At 38.1% G+C, this 16,451-nt stretch overlaps 1 protein-coding gene across 7 annotated transcripts in view; it reads left to right on the top strand.

Annotated features, from left to right (window-relative positions):
• The first annotated feature begins 2,114 nt into the window (after nt 1-2,114).
• Nucleotides 2,115-16,451, top strand: part of LRMDA (leucine rich melanocyte differentiation associated) — a 638,659-nt gene continuing 624,322 nt past the window's right edge. For 2 of the 7 annotated variants that reach the window (XM_085229447.1, XM_085229449.1), the window contains exons 1-2: nt 2,115-2,266; nt 6,163-6,263. In XM_085229447.1, the coding sequence (XP_085085573.1) occupies nt 2,237-2,266; nt 6,163-6,263 (131 nt within the window). In that variant the 5' untranslated portion in view covers nt 2,115-2,236. The other 5 variants (XM_085229448.1, XM_085229446.1, XM_085229450.1 and 2 more) reach the window with 4 other exon arrangements.

The following is a 16,451-nucleotide window of genomic DNA, read 5'->3' as shown; positions in this document are numbered from 1 at the left end:
GTTACAAAGTACTTCTCCGGTGGCAGACTGCTGCAGGTGGGAGTTTTCCTTCTGAAAATGATGTGCTGGTGATAGAAATTACAGAACGCAACTATGATCCCAAAACAAACTAACAAACAAACAGAGAAATTTGCCCATCGTCATTTAGGAAGTTGGCAGCAGAGTTAGCACGTTCAAGATGTAAGTTTTCAAAGTCTAGGGTCACAACAAGGCAGTAATGTCCCTTCACTGCTGTAGAGTGTGTGTTTTTCCCTTCCTGTACAGTAGAAGAGGCTGGTAGCACCCCTTGTTTGTTACACACCATGGGATCTGGGTATGTTATTTTATCCATAACAGATAATAATCTAGGCCGTGTCTATACAAGAAAATGTTTAACTGGTTTTAAAAAGAATGATTATAAGCCAGGTGCACTTAAAACAGTTTGCCACCTCCTTAAATTGTTTTTGTAATTTACAAAATTTAGCTAAACTGATTGAAAAGATGATAAAGTCAATTTAAGTCACCTAGTTTAGGGAGCGGGACCTGCAACTTCTCCCTGTAGACAAGGTCTTGCCTAGTAAGTAGGAGGATCAATGGCAGGTTAATGCAATTGGCAATGTAAGAAGGTGGAAAAAACAGACTTATTATTTGTCTGTGCTACGCGGTAAACTACTCAGGCAGGGTTTTTTTCTTCAGAGATCTCTCTACAGTGACAGCTAGCACTCTACTAAAATTAATACTAATAATATGGATAATGATGTGCTAAATTGTTTTCAGTATAGTTATTCCAATTTTACAGGAGTGTGGTATTGAACTGAATTTACTCCATTAAGACAAATACAGCTGCCTATAGCAGGAGGCCACTTTGTGCTTTGAGTTATGTGGGATTCTGATGGGAATCACATGCTTGTAACTAAAGAAGAGATAAAAAGAGGTAGATGGAGAAGAGTAGACCGTATTGCTTTGTTTAAATTTACAGTTCACATAGCACTTGTTTTTCTTGGCATTTGATCTAATAAATAAGCACAGGCACTGATTGTTTGAAGCATGCTGAGTGATGACCTGAACTAGTAAGTATGCCTTGATGGAAAACTCTTACATAGAGAAACAGAACTTTTATTCATCAACGTAGTATTTGATTATTTGCTATGGATGAAGGGTTTGATTCTTCCATTTCTTGGACTATTTAAGGAAAATTAGATCTATACAAAGCAATGGAGTGGTTTGTTCACTGATTGTGTTTTGATTTTCTGCATGTTGGCCCATTTCTCATTTTAATGTATGCATTAAAATAACAGGGAGTGTGCAATGTCTTTTTTTTTTTTTTTTTTCTTTTCCCATGGGGTCTTTGCTCATTGTTTTCTGTCCAATGGTCAGTGCAAAGGGAGGAATGGCTTTAGGAAAAGGGTGATGCCACAGTTGTAGCAGGAATGTATTCTGTTGATATGATGAGGCAGAGCAGCAAGTACAGTATTAGTTTCTGCTGTGTCGGTGAATAAACTGTAGAAAGTGGTTTGCAGTGTAGAATACATATCCTACTGCAACTTATTTCCCCTCTCAGCATGCTTCTGCTTTTCAGCAAGAGTGAGTTATGCTCTATTAGCAATAAAGAGCCAGATTTTTAAAGGTGCTTAGGCAGCTAAAGAGGTAGGTAGGTGACTAATAGGATTTAGGAGCCAAGCTTGAAAAAACTAAGTGTCTTCAGAAGTCTAAGAATTCTTATAGAAAGCCTTGGATTTCCCCACTCTACCCAGTCAACTGCAGCCTGCCATCGTTTCTCTATTTTATTGAGCAAAGTCTCATGCCCTGAGTGAACCTCTTTGATGGGTATTCCTGGTAATTCCAGAGGCAGTTCTGTTCTCCATGCAAATTTCCCTGTATTCCCTGGGCATAAAGACAGCACCATGGATGTGTCTGCATGCACTGCTTTACCAGCAACACACATCTCTTCCAAGGCGAGTTCATGCTCCAAATTAATGGGTCTCTCTCTGCACGTGGAAAGCAAGTCCAGGTCCTCAAAGGGAAGGGAATCCCAAGTGTCGCTGCAGAAACGATAGCTCTTTACAGAGGTGGTGCCCAGGGTAAGGCGGAGGGGCCTCAGGTGCCGGCGGAGCCGGGCTCGGCCACCGCCCCCTCCCGCGGCCCGGTCGCGCTTCCGCCCGCGTCAGCTGACTGCCGCGAGGAAGCGGCGGCGCGAGCCCCGGCCCAGCCCCGAGCCGCCGCCGTCTGCGGAGCACCGTCCCGACCCCCCTCCGCCATGGCAGGGCTAGTGGTGAGCGGAGCCCAAGTAAGTGTCCGCGTCCCGCCGCGCACCGCACCACCTGCCGCCGGCGCCTTTCCGCCCCGCCCCTCCATCTCTGCGGGGGGTAGGCTGCTGCCGCTGGGAACCCCCGCGGAGGCATCGCCGCCTCCCGTCCGCCCGTGCGGGAGTTCGGAGCGCCGAGTGCTGCGCGTGGAGCCCGTCGCGATCGTGCTGCTCCTCGGTCCGGCACAGGGCGCTGTGTGCCTCCTCACCGGGAGCTTGGGTGCAGGGGGTTCTCGTTCTGTCCCTGTTGCAGCTCCTGCGGGCCCGCCAGGTGCAAAGGGCTAGTTCCTGAGGCTTTGCTGGGGAGCATCTGTTTGCACAGCCATCTCCAGTCTGAGTTCTGCATCTGGCTGGGCGTGGGGTCTGCTGGCCTAGCGGTGACCTAAAAGCGCCCCGGTTTCTCCAGCGCTCAGCCAGCCTGTGGAAGCTGTGGGAAGAAAGGAATGAAGCTTTGGTTCTTTCAGAAAATGGTACGCCATTGACCGGACTGCTGCCCCTCGGCTTGTTCCTTTACTCTGGTTTCTGTTTCAGTGTGGAATTCCTGTAAGCATACATGTGATAGGGAGGCAAGTGACTAATTGCGCAGCTGCCGCAGGAAACGGTTCCTGTGGTCTCTGCAGTGCACTGTGGCACAGAGGAGCATTGTGTGTTCCCTTGGGCCTGGAGTAAATCCCTCCAAGTGAAGCATAGCTTTCATTTGGCTTTGTGCCTAACATCATCCCACCTGCTAGCAGGTTACAGTGTCATACCGTGCCCATCTGACTGGAAATGTTCTTCAGATGTAATGCCCTGCAGTGGAAGGCAATATGTTTTTGAAATGAATCCAAAAGAGGGCCACGAATATGGTCAGAGGGCTGGGGCACCTCAGCTGTGAAGACAGACTGGGGGAGATGGGGTTGTTCTTAGCCTCTGAAAGTAAAGCCAAAGAGAGGTATGACTACTATTGACTGATGTTAATTTGTTATGTTTTAAATATTTTTGTAAAAGTGTATTTTTTTCCTGAATTGTATACAGTACATTGAAAAGTCTGCGAGGTCTGAGCTGCCCACAGCCAACCTGATGCTGGGATCTGAGCGTTTCTTTGGGATCCTGAGCTGGGTACCAGTAATAAAGAGTGTTTGATGATGACCACTTGCATTCAGTATGAGGTGGAGAATTAGGGAATAGAGACATCTATATCTAGTTTTCATCCCATGGGGTGTTCTGTGCTGGGTATAGAGAATTGGAGAAATCTGCTGTTACTGCTGTGCCCTGTACCCAAAGAGCTGAGATGTCTTGGGCGAGGTGTATTTGCTCTCATCCCTCAGTGATGACATCTCTAGACATGCACTTGAAAGCTCATATTTTTTTTTTTTAAGATTACTTGAGATGGATGCAAAAGGAAGAATACCGGATTGTGTATTTGATTGTTTTCCTGAGCAAATTATTTTGAACTGAAAGACTAAAAATGAAGAAACATGGTTTTTTGCTTGTCTAGATTGAAGACTTGCTTCATACCAGCATTGTTCGAGCAGCAGAAGAGTGAATAAAACTTACTGAAGAAGTCTTATTGTGTATTGCATAGCTGGTGATCTGACAGCTGCTGCTGTTGTTACAGTCAAGAAGGCTCTTGAGTATCCCAACCAAGTTTACATAAAAGGGGTAGAGATCTGAAGTGAGTGTACTTTGTAGGAAAATAAATCTGTTGGCTTTAATTCAAAAAGGTGCTTGTAACAATGAATGAGCTGAAGTGGACTTTGTGCAAGTGAAATACCTTTCACAAGGCTTCAGCATAACAACTGTATGCCATCTACAAACTGTGATCTGTTTGTACCGCTTGTGCAAGTGTATCTGTATAGTATAGCCGTTCAAAGGCTGAAGCTTTACAACATGTTATGTATTTTGCCTCTTGCATGCTTCAAAACCTGTTTAAATGAACTTTTTTCTTCAACTTCTGTTCTTGTGGAACTAGAACAGCTGAGGATAGGTAAGTTTCTGGAGCAGTGGGAATGCAGGTGGGAATGGCTTGCTCTATCTCCACCGCTGTGGATGGTGGTTGGTGCTCTTGCTATGGCTGTACTTGCACGAGATTGTCTTACACTCCTAATGTTCATGGACTTCAAATTGTTGCATCCATTACATGTTACACTGAATTACCGCTTCGTCCGAAATATTCTGCTGCTAAAATGGTGTCTCTCTAAGGGTTTGCAAGCATCTATTTATAGTAATCTACCCTTCTGTGAAGAATGAAGCAATTCTTGTTTGTGTACTTCATGTATATTGTAAAATGTGTTGTGGTTTTCTTAGATGAAAACTGAAGGGAAAATAAATAAATATACATACATGTTTAGTTCAATGGAGTGTGGAAAATCATGTCTGTTATGTTCAAACTATTAGGATGCAAACTAGCTAAAACTTTTCCCAGGTCCTTATATTTAGTTCCTAATGTCATGTGTATATCTAATAGCAGAATTTATTGTAAGAATAGGTATGTCATAACAAGAGGGAAAAAGTTGTTAAACTGAACTTCAAGTTACTTGTTTTCTGATCATAAAAATATTCCACTGCAGTGAGGTTTGTTTGCTTAAGGTATGGAACAAAGTGAATTAAATTGAATGTGATACCATATGACCAGATTGCAGACATTGTTAATGTGTAAGAAATGGGGATGATTTGCTCAAGTACATGCCGTCAGTCTGATCTGCAGAGGAGTCTCTTTTTACCAGAAAGTGAAGTACTATTAAAGCAAAATTTGACCTTTTTGCATATTTTTCATCTGACATCCTGTAGGCCAGTGGGACATGGTCTTGAAATTGTATTAGATATCTAGATAACAGCTGTATCTTATAGATAGTGATCTAACACAGTGATGAAATCCACTTAAATAGCAAGTTGCCATTTAAAGGCAACTAACATTTATTTAGCAAAATATTTGAAATGTCAATTTTGGATGAGTCAATACAGACATGAAGAGTTCATGACAATATGTTTGGCAGACTTTGTGGGGATTCTCTGAAAAAATCAAACCAGACCTCCAAGACAACAGAGCTGACAGAATACACGAGTGTAGTCATGTTATTGTTTGTGCTTTTCTGGAAATATCATCACTTACTTCACCATGGCTGAGAAGAACTAAGAATAGACTATTTTTACTACAATTAATTCTTCCTTTGTTTGTTGGAGGTGGTTTAGATAAGTAGGTATTGAAAGGAAGAAAAACATACATTAGTATTTAGGGTACAAAGGGGAGTGAAACAGCAGTTGTGTTGAAGCCAAAGGTGATTTAAGACTTAAATCACTGTGTAAACAAACCTGTATTTTTGGTTTCTTCTGTCTTGAGTGACCTTCTTGCTCTGGCTCTAGCATATCACTGGAAATAATAATCTTCCCAAAGAAGGGGTATGAGAATGGTTTGACTTTGTACTAATTGTTTTTTGTCCAAAGATTTTGTAATGTTTCTGTACTGAATGATTTCCGTACTGAAAGGCAAACTAGAAAGACCTTTGAAAGACTTCTGATCTTACAAAATGTTTTCCTTTGAGTATTCAGAAGTGTAATCTGAAGTAATACTAAATTCAAGTATTAACAGTGGAATGGAATATGATATACTACTAAAAGGAATAAATGCAATGTGTTTGATCAAATTATTGTTACCTGAAATGAGAAAAAATATGCTACATTGTAAAAAGGACTAAGCATGTGTTAAGAATTAAGCTGATTGCATTGATAGAAAAATGAGATTGTGATAGATTCTGCAGCAGTAAAAACTGATGTAGCTTGAAGCTGTAATGAATGTTCATTATACCGTATGTTGTCATTCGATCAATGAGACAGGATCTGGACAGGAAACTGTAAATAATCTACTTATGACATGCTTCCTTCTTGCTTTCAATTCTCAGGTGTCCTACATTAGTCAAGACTGTGAAGAAATTCCTGAATTCCTGGGAAGAAAATATGGACATATGGCAAAAAGACTAGATCTTAGCTTCAACTTGTTAAGGTATGTTGTAATGTTTAGGTTTTTCAAGTGCACTCTGGGACGCCACTCCAATCCCAGAATGTTTTTGTTTTTTTCCCTCAAAATAGAAACATACATATGTGTGAGTTACAATCAGTTGTTATTTTATGAGTGATACTGTTTTATCGATGTTTGTCTTCTCTTCTTGCACTGTTGGAACACAAGCAACGAGGTGAGTCTGTAAATATCTGGTGTAAATGTAAAAGATGCTCAGTGTGATTTATTCTCTTCAAAATGGAAAATAAGCAATATTACCTGAAGAAGTGAAGAATGGGATGAAATGTGAATTACTCTTAACCAAAAAACAAGTAAGTGTGTACTACTCCGTTTCCTTTTTTATTTGTGAATCTCATGTTGTTGTAAATTACTTGTAATGCTCTTTTCCCAGGCTGTGTGTAAGATCAATAAGTATACAGATGTCAGGCTAGTAAGATTATAACGTTAAAAAAAGATAATCAGAGATAAATGGAAAGTGCTCACTAGTGTTGTAAACTCACAAGAAAATCTATGAGGAAAGATCTCCAGAAAGAGATCCTTCCTCAGTGGAAGTCAGCCCTTAAATGGGGACTAGGAGAGGTGGAGCCAGGCTCCACCCCTTCCGATCACACAGATGAATTGCTTTCACCTGTGCTCCTGCAGCTGACTCATTGCTTGCCTCAGGTGGTCTATCAGAGGTTCAGGCCGTGATCCAACAGTTCCCTTACTCTGCGTATGATTTTGTTTTGTGGAACTATATGGATAAGTGTTAAAGCTAAATGCTTTATTATATTTTAGAATATATTTTAGAATTTATTTTAACATATGGATTGATTAATAACTTTATAGTATTCCCATTAATTATTAAGGAAATGCTAAACAATACCCATTTTCATTTAATCATGTGAAAAAGCAGGTGGGGTTCAGTATTGTATCTTTCAGATTTGGTGCTTAGGAAAAAAAAGTGGCACATAATTATCTATTTAAGAAAGTATAGTTTTTTAGCATTAGAACTGTACATTCTTACTTTTTCTTTATGTTTCACTGGAAGGTAAGCTCAGAGTCTACCTGAGGAGTGAGTCATGTAGAAGTAACATGCTAGTTCTCCTAGGTAGAGCAGTCACGGGTTTTATCTTACGTAATGCTGATAAATGTTATCTTGAGTTGCCATAAACTGAAAGACTGATTCCTGTATGCAAGAGGTAGCAGAGCAAAGGAGACACTGAATCTATAGATTGCCATTATCTTAAACTTACCGTATATCTGTCCTATGGAAACTGTGATCAGAAGAGAGATTACTGTCAATTGTATTCATAGGGGGAGAAACTTTAAACTTGAAATATATCTTTAAAAAGTAGTTTGGCTTTCTACAACAAATTTCTCTCAGCATATGTGTAGGAATGAAGAGAACCAAGGGTTTTCACTCCTGCCATGAATAAAAATGTGATTTGCTATCATTAATAATATGCTAATATAAGGCACTTAGCTAGTCGTCCTTTAAATAGGCACATAATGTACAGAAGCTTTTCATGTCTACCACTGGATTGCTGTGGTATGGGAAGCAAGTGTATGATGATGACTGTGAATTGCCAGATTGTTAGGATTTACTAGGTGGGAAATTGAAGTAGTTCTAAAAATTAGTGTATCAGTTCTATTGTTTGGACGCAGCAGGTAAAAGCTAGGAAGAAGAGAGGAAATTGATTTGTTACTTGAGATACTTGTGATAGTATTTTAATCTTTGACTAAGCTATTTTCAATGAACTCTGCTGGATGTAACTTAATTTGAATCAGACCTGTAAGATTAGATGACTCCAGCTGAAGTCAATGGTATTCTGTAGGGTCTTTGTGTGTTTGATATTTGACTTTTTGACTTGGATACTCCTGTGTAGTGGAAATGCTGAGTCATGGCCTGAAGCAGTGATTGAGCACCTGGGTGGGAAGGCAGGGCCAACCCAGGGGAGCTTAGGCGCATGCAATTTCCTAAGTGACTGGAAGGAGTATAGCCAGGATCCACCCCTTTCAGACCTCATTTCAGGGTTGGCCAAGGAGGTGAGGGTATCTTGCTGGAGATCCCTGTCTACTTGAGGCTCTCTAAAGGTAAGCATCTTCTTTTCTTTATTTCTGTGCCTGTTGCATTTGAGCAAGTCCTCACATGCTGCAGCCTAGGACTTTGCTGTTTTGCTGTGCTTTCTATTACGTTCTCTAACAAATGTAATTGTTACGTTCTCTAACAAAAAGAGAAATATACAATGCTGCACGTGTTAAAATCAGCATTGATCAACAGGATGGATGTGCTCAGTCTCTTGAGGTTCTTTCTGATCGTACATGACTCTGAGGAGTGTCTATTATAAAACTGCGACTGCTCGGTGTTCCCTGAATTTGGACTGCAATGTCTAGTTAGCAAACAAGGGGATTCATAGGTTGTTTGGGTGTAGGTACCAAATTCAGTTCATGATTCTGCTCTACTGTTCTTGGAGAAGTAAATTAATCTGAACTGGGTAATTATAGATTGACTGAAGGTAGAAGTTATTAGTAGTAAATAGATTAGTTTTCATTGTAAGATTCATGTTAGATCAGCATGTGTGTGTGTTCTTTAAAAGAAAACAAGTATAGTGGTCACTAATTTTCTACAAGTAGTATCTAAGCCATAGAAATGCTGAAGAGTTTATTGTTTGTTTTCAACGGCAGGTAGGAAATAAGTATTTACTGACTTCTTCTGTGTTATTTTCATATTGGGTTTTTCCTACTCTCTGTAAGCAAGGATACTACTGTATTTTAAAAGGAACTACCCTCATGTACCAACCAGACAATACATTTTGTTGCATATGTACTAGTAGAAATTCTGAAAGGTTAACAAATTAATAATTGAGGATAAGAGGAAGCTTTTGTCATTTTGTGGACATCAGCCATTTAAAGTTGCTGTAATAAGTGTGGTCACATGTGGGGCAAGAGAGAGATCCAGTGTTATAATGTGTTCACTTTTTGATCAGTTGACAGCAGACAATTCTTTCAAGGTGGTGCTGTCCTTTCAAACCTAGAAATCCTGTGTGGTTGTTGGCTTCCAGTCTTTATTGTGTGCACACATACTTGTGCACTTAAGAAATTATTGTCAGAAAGACAGATTTCTGTTCCAAAATATTTGTGCCAGAATACTTCCTTATGCAAGAAATATGCATACTATTAGACTTGATTAAAAAATTACTGTAGTGAATTTCACTGATGTTTATACCAATAATGCAGATTACTTGGTTGCAAAGATTAGGATAGTGCTAAGTAAGTAATTTTGCCATTTAAGGCTTTTCACAAAAAATGTGTGTTTTCAGAGGCTTGTCCAGGTATACTGCTAGAAGAGTGGGAAGATCTGCTAGCACTATGTAGTAAAATAGGCAAGAATTACTCAATCACACCATTTTATGACTTGTTTTATGCTCAAAGAACTTTTGTTGAATTTGTCCCTTAATTTCATATTTCAGTAGATGATGTTGTGTATTTTTGGAAAATATTTTATTGCTATTATAACAAAGCAAGGAGTTTATTCTTTACTACCATGCAATTTTTTTTTTTTTTTAAGTTGTTGAGCTAATATGTATTTAGATAATGATTTTTAAGAATTTAGGGATATTGTCTAATTAGTTATTGGCTGTGATGGCACTCCTGGCTCTAGTCTTTGCTTTTGTGATTAAGAGTAATTATATGGATTCAGTGTTCTCATTTTTGGTGGTTTTCTTACTTGGATTTCTCCTGTCTTGCTTCTTGACTGTGATGAAAACAAATGTGCACAAAATAGGAGAATTAAATTGGAAGGGGCAAGTGTTTTTTTTGTTTTGTTTTTTGTTTTTTTTTGTCTAGGAAATTTATTTGGAGAAATAAATTTTCACCACCTACAGAATTCTCAGATTTGAGTCTCTTCCTTGCTATTAAATAAAAATTTAGGCCAATATAGGCATTTCGTTCTTTGCATCAGATGTTGTAAGTCTAACAACGTTAGATAAATACAAATAGTTGCTCTTTAAGAGAGCTCTCTTACTTTTTATTTTGCTTTTTTCTAAGAACTGCTCTCTATCCTACATTACCCAGTGTATTGTCTGGATCCAACTCTTTTGGCAGCCAAAGCAAAGTGACTGCTGTCTCTTTTGCCCAGGAGGGGGGAGAAAAATAGGAGAGGTGAGTGGCAGACAGGGTGGGAAAGAAGATGATTAGCAGCAATTTGTATGAAACAAAGGGAAAATCTGTTGTGTATTTGAAGGCATGGTGGTTGTAATCAACAAGATATAGTACAGCCCTATTATGTCTCCTGTTTTTACCATTGGTAGACTAAATTCCTTCAACTCCAGATCATTGTAGTCCTCTTGTGAATTATTTCTTCTCATCCTGTTTTCTTCACAAGTTTTGTTTAAACAGTTTCTAATGTGTTTTGTTGGACTACTGAGAGGGTTGTGAAGAAGGTGAAGCCAAACTCTTGTTAGAGATGTACACCGAAAGGACTAGAGTTAGTCATTGCAGGCTGCAGCAAGGGAACAACTGTATGTAAGGAAAAACTTCACAGTGAGAAAGATTGAGTGAAAGAGTTATTCAGATAGGCTATGGAACTTCATCCTGGGTGATACTCAAAGTGCAACTGGACAAAATCCCAATCAACCTGATCTAACCGTAAAGTTGCCCTGATTTGAGCAGAGGATTGGACTAGATGACCTCTGGACACCTCTTCCAACCTAAATTAGACTGTGATTCTGCAGCTCTATTTGTGTGGTCATCAGTAGTAAAATGGCCAGAATTAAAGCAGTTGTTTGGAGCTATTTTAGAAATGAACTAATACTGCATATTTTAAATCAGGTATATTTCAGTTGCAGAGTTGTGGAATGCTATTTCTGAGTCTCTTGTAGCAACTGTATTCAATAGTCTTCAATGATAATAGAGTGCTGTAAGGGCCAATATTTTGTTCTGTAATATGTGGAACGCTATTCCCCAGTTTCCTTTTAATGAAAGAATGGAGCGTGTGATGGAAGGTCACTGATTGCCTGTGCCAATGTTGCTGGGATGCTTTGCTGAAAATAGTTTCAAAAGGGAATGTGAAACTGTTGACCATTAGAAGTTCAAGATTTCATTGGAAAAAGGTAAATAATAATTATTGGTGAAGGAAAGAAAGGAATAATAAGCAAAAATAACTAAAGTAGGAAGGTGAGTTTTGGATGAAATACAAAGGTTTTTTTGTTAGATACATCTTACTGTTTTGCAAAGAGAGAGAAACTATTCAAAGGTTCTTATAAGTGTTCTAGATAACCTTCTTTGTGCCAAAAGTCTCCTTTCACATTAAAGGCTAAATGCACTCTAGTGCCTAAATAGCAGATGTCTGTGTTGTAAAAATAGGTGCCTTGCTTTTATAAACAGCATCTACTTTTGGCCATCTTAGAAGTTCATCCTCTAATTTTGTGTTTTTCAATGTGAGCTATTTTTCTTTTTCTTGCAGAGACTTCTCCAGGCTCTACACTGTGAGGCAGAAGGGAGAGTGAATCTTTTATCTTAGCCAATGAGGGAGGATTAATCCAATAATTGTGCTCAGGGAGATACAGATATCTCTTCCCTCTCTCTGGGGTGCAGATTATTTCTGCTAGGAGCATGAATAATTTGCGCAGTGTGTGCTTGTGCATATTTTCCACTGTCCGATTAAGAAGGTCTGTATATGAAAACATCCCCTTGAACTTCAATCCTAGTCTGGAATGTTCCTCCATCACTTTTGTGAGGCTGAGGCTTTGTAGTATCCTCTCTGTGGACCACAGATTATTTTTATCTTCTGCCTACTCTTTCCTTGCTTGGGAAAAATAGGCAAGTGGCAGCTTGACTGGGCTTCAGTTTTGCAGGGTATGTTCCTCTTGGTAAGTTGAGGATGCGTAGGAGAGGCTTTTTTCTTGCTGCTTTCTCAGTCTGTGCAGCAATAAGAGACATTGAGATCAGGCAAATGAACAACAAAAGAGAGATGGAAATAAAAGCCAGAATTCAAAACAAAGCATGACATATATTTTTTTAAAAGCCTTTAGACTGATCTTTGCAGCATTTTAAAGTGTTGAAGAAAATGGACTATTGTTAAAACTTTTTGATGGTTTTATTTATAAGGTAGAAAAATATTTTCACCATAATTGGATAACTCTTAATCGTAGCAATTGCATATTTATCAGTGTGAGGGGTTGTTATTAATGTAGCTGTCATGCACAAACACATTTCTGCATTAAATCCATTTAGTATGTGCATTATTCGGTCTAGAATGTCACCAGGACATCAAAGCCCCCTTAGGCATAAGAGCACAGTGCCCTGCTGTGGCTGCAGAAAGGGCTTGATCAATAAATGTAACATGTTAATGCAGAGCAAATAGAATAAAAGATTTCTTTGACAAGACATGAAAAATCACCTTGTGGCAGCTGGCATGGTGATGCCATTTCAGCGGAGACACTAGCAAAGTTGATCTGACAAGTAAAGAGGAGAGATGATGGTTATAAGGTGCTTTTGTTTCAAACTTCTTTCTTGACCTGTCAGGTTTTGAAGGAGCCTGAATGGCCCTTTTTTGTCATGTGAAAATTGTAGTCTTAAGCAGTTATGAAGCAGTTATCTCTTCTCAAATTGTGAATGCTGCTGTTTAATTGATTCACTTAGCATTTGAAACTGTCACGCATTAATAATTGCTAAATCCTGTAGATACTGCTCCAGTGTGTCATGCTTAAATGTGTAGTTATCAGAAAATTAATATCCTTAATGAACCGATGCTTTCAAACTAGCATTGCATGAAATCTCTTTTGCCCTTTCATTTGCTGAAGGTGTATTAGCCAGTCTTCAGAGCAACCCCTTCTGACAGTGGTGTGGTTTTATTTATTTATTTTTTTGATGCCCGACAAATGCCAGCTTGCTTTGGGTACATAGTGTGCTCAATGACAATAAATATAGTAATTATGCTGGAGTTAGTAATTAACATAATTATAGTCAATTACGACAAATACAGTGCAGAGCTAAATAAATGAGGGTGAGAAATTAGCAAGCGAATTGATTTACCTTACTTAGCGCTTTTTCTTGCAACTAGCAGTTGCCGATTTTCTGCACATGAAAGCGTTTTGTTTACAAATAGCTGATTGTGTTTTGAAATGATTCTGTCTTATGGCTCTCACTCCTGTTTCCTTTACAGTGAAGTGAAGAGGACTGAAGTGTGGCATTGTGTTTAGGTGGAAGGAGCTGCTGTTCTCAACTGAATGTGTTGTTAGAAAATACATGTACTTCATTTTAGATAATTCTTACAGTATTGAGGAGAAAAAGTAGTTAGTTTTCTTCACAAACAAAATACATTGCTATGGATGTTTTGGGAATATATTTGAACTCACTTAAATGTGGTGAGAATTATCTAAGAGACATCTACATATATGTCTGTTTGTTTATTTATTGACAGTGGAGAGGTCTGCATAGCACTGGATAGCTTCAGAAAGAATTGAAATAGTTAAAGTAATCCAAGTGTGTTGGAACAATATGCCCTTGTTCAGCCATCACTTTCAATAATTTAGAACCATTGGACCAGCATAGAGGCATAGTATCATAACATTTGTGCACACTATAATTGCCTGTTTTGTTTCAAGATGATTTATAGTATGTTGTCTGAAATAAGAGTATTGAAGCTATGCAGTTTATCTGTTTCACTTTACTTGTTTTGTTGTGGTCTTTCTTTCAAGCGTGACCACAGTTTACTAAAGGAAAAGAAAATTAATATGTATAAGTACTGAAGATTTTATATTTTATTTTTAAAGCTGAGATTCTTTTCTTACTCTAAGAATAAACAGGATAGGTTTTACAAATGTGCATAAATCCTGTACTTGAAGTAGTTTACTGTTTCAAGGTAAATAGAATTGCATCTAGAGACTTAGAGACAGCATTTGTTGCAGATGAGCAATCTGAAATATATATTTGATAATTTTTCTCTTGCTATTGTGGTAATGTATCAAAACGTAATGAGTAGATTTGTGGTTCACAAGGTGGGTGCTTAAAAGTTTACCTTTAAGGGATGTCCCATGGTAAAACATCTGCTCATTGTTTTTTTTTTTTTTTTTTAGTAATGTTGAAACGATGTCTGATAAATAAAATGTACACTAACACTGCTAAGAGTAGTTGCTTTTTAGAATCGATCCATTTGGAAATCAATTCACTAAATGAAATATTTATATAGAAGGAGTCATTTAAATTATTTAAAATTTAAAGACGTAATAGTTTTCCAGATGAAATCTTACATGTGTATTAATCATTATGGACTACATTATGCATAATTATCTATTAAAATAATTATAAAATAGTTGTATCCTGTTAGGCTGAAGACAAACATGATGACATCCTTCATATATGGATAAAACCCTGGGAGTTGTATAAGAGAAAGTTTTAGAGGTGTATGTCTATTGAAAAAATGGAAGGTGAATATTACCAATAACAAGAAGGATTTTTGACTTCAAATATTCTACTTTGGAAATTGATCAAACTATAACCAAAATTAAATGAAGTCCTTGCTGTTTTTTTTTTCCCCTCCTTTACCCTCTTCCTATGCCGCCTCCTTTTGAAAAGTGATGTATCAACAGGAACCAGATGTGATCTGAGTAATGTATAAGGAAAACTTATATTTTTTTTTTCTTTTGAAAACTTTGAATAATACTAATAAAAAGTACTATTAAGTGTTACTATGTTTCACATGTTGCAGCGTTGCCTATGTTTTATTTTGTAAGCTTAAAATCTGCTTGTGGAATATTTGCAGTTTCAGAATATTTTCTGTGTATGTTTTTTGTTGCTTGTATGTTTTTCTGCTGTCTTCCTTGTAGTCATTGCTTTATTGTGATGTGAAGGGGACCAGTGAATGAACTAATTTTAAAAATATCAAGTCCGTGACTTATGGTATGTATTTAAATACTGAACTTTCATCTCATCATACTACGCAAAAGACCAAAGTGTTTTTTTTTTTGATAGCTAAGTTAATTTTCCAGTCCTGCTGATATGTAAAGACACACAGAGTATAGAGTAAATTGTCTTATTTCAATTTCGTACTTGTAGCTTTTATCTTCTGCAGTTTCAATAGCCTCTCTTTCTGTCCATTGATCCTTGCTTGACTTTTTATGGCCACATAGTCACTAACAGACTGTGAAAACTCTGTAATATATATACCTCTGACCCCCAGTGCTAGACATTATCATTGATTTACTGTATCTGGCAGCTCAGAACATAACATTGTATTCTTCTGCTTTTCTCAAGAAGACTTAACATTGTAGAAAGAGTTGTTTTGAGAATACATCACATGGCACAATTGGGCAAAAACTTGTTACGCCGACATGCCCTCAAAGGTTCACGTGTGTCCATGTTTTGTAGTAGAGAATTCCTGGCAGGATTACTGGAGCTATTAAATTAGATAAAAGTAAATACAGTATACAATTTGCCATTAAATCAAGTAAGTCAGCGAGCTTGAACTATTATATCCTTAAATGTAGCTAGTGAATGTTCGCATGATGGTTACTGAAAGTTTTCTTGGTGATATACATCTTCATGGGACTGTTGCAATCATGAGTAAAGGTGAAATCTGTACTTCTTGACAAAGGTGAGTAATAAAGTTCCTTGGACTTGAGCAGAGATGAGATGTCACATTAGGCATCTATTGAGTCAAGGCTGTTCATTGCATTTTCCCAGGGAACTGATGATCATATCACACAGTTTTCTTTGTATTTGAGTAAATGGGGAGTGAACTGCTTTTTCTTGGTCTGGTTTCCTGCATGAAATTTAAGTGGGTTTTGGAAGAGACATTGCAGGCTGAATCCTCGTGAGTTCTTGCTTACTCTCTGGATATCTGGAGGGCTGTATTTATTGGAACAGCCATGTCAGTTCCTCTTGCGAGACCTGTAACCACTCATAAACAACAACAAAGAAGTTTTCTGGCAGGAATCTGTACAGGATTTAGAGAAAATCAGTTATTTCGTGAATGGAAGAGTACCGCAATAAGTAGGAAAAATACTGGCATTTGGAGGAGAAGTAGCTTAATGCATTTGCCTTTGCTTTCAAACAAAGTTTGTCTATACAGTGCAAGTAATGATTTGGGGACTTCCTCTTGTATAGTTTATGGTTATCTGGATTTTGAGACAAGGACTTTTTTTTTTTAATTGCATTGGGGGTTAAATAAAGGGTGTGTGAAGAGCATGT

Source organism: Meleagris gallopavo, chromosome 8, assembly GCF_905368555.1.
Source record: "Meleagris gallopavo chromosome 8, MGAL_WU_HG_1.1, whole genome shotgun sequence".
Classification (NCBI taxonomy): Eukaryota; Metazoa; Chordata; class Aves; order Galliformes; family Phasianidae; genus Meleagris; species Meleagris gallopavo.
The sequence above is the reverse complement of the archived record's forward strand: the minus strand, read 5'-3'. Positions and strand labels throughout refer to the sequence as shown.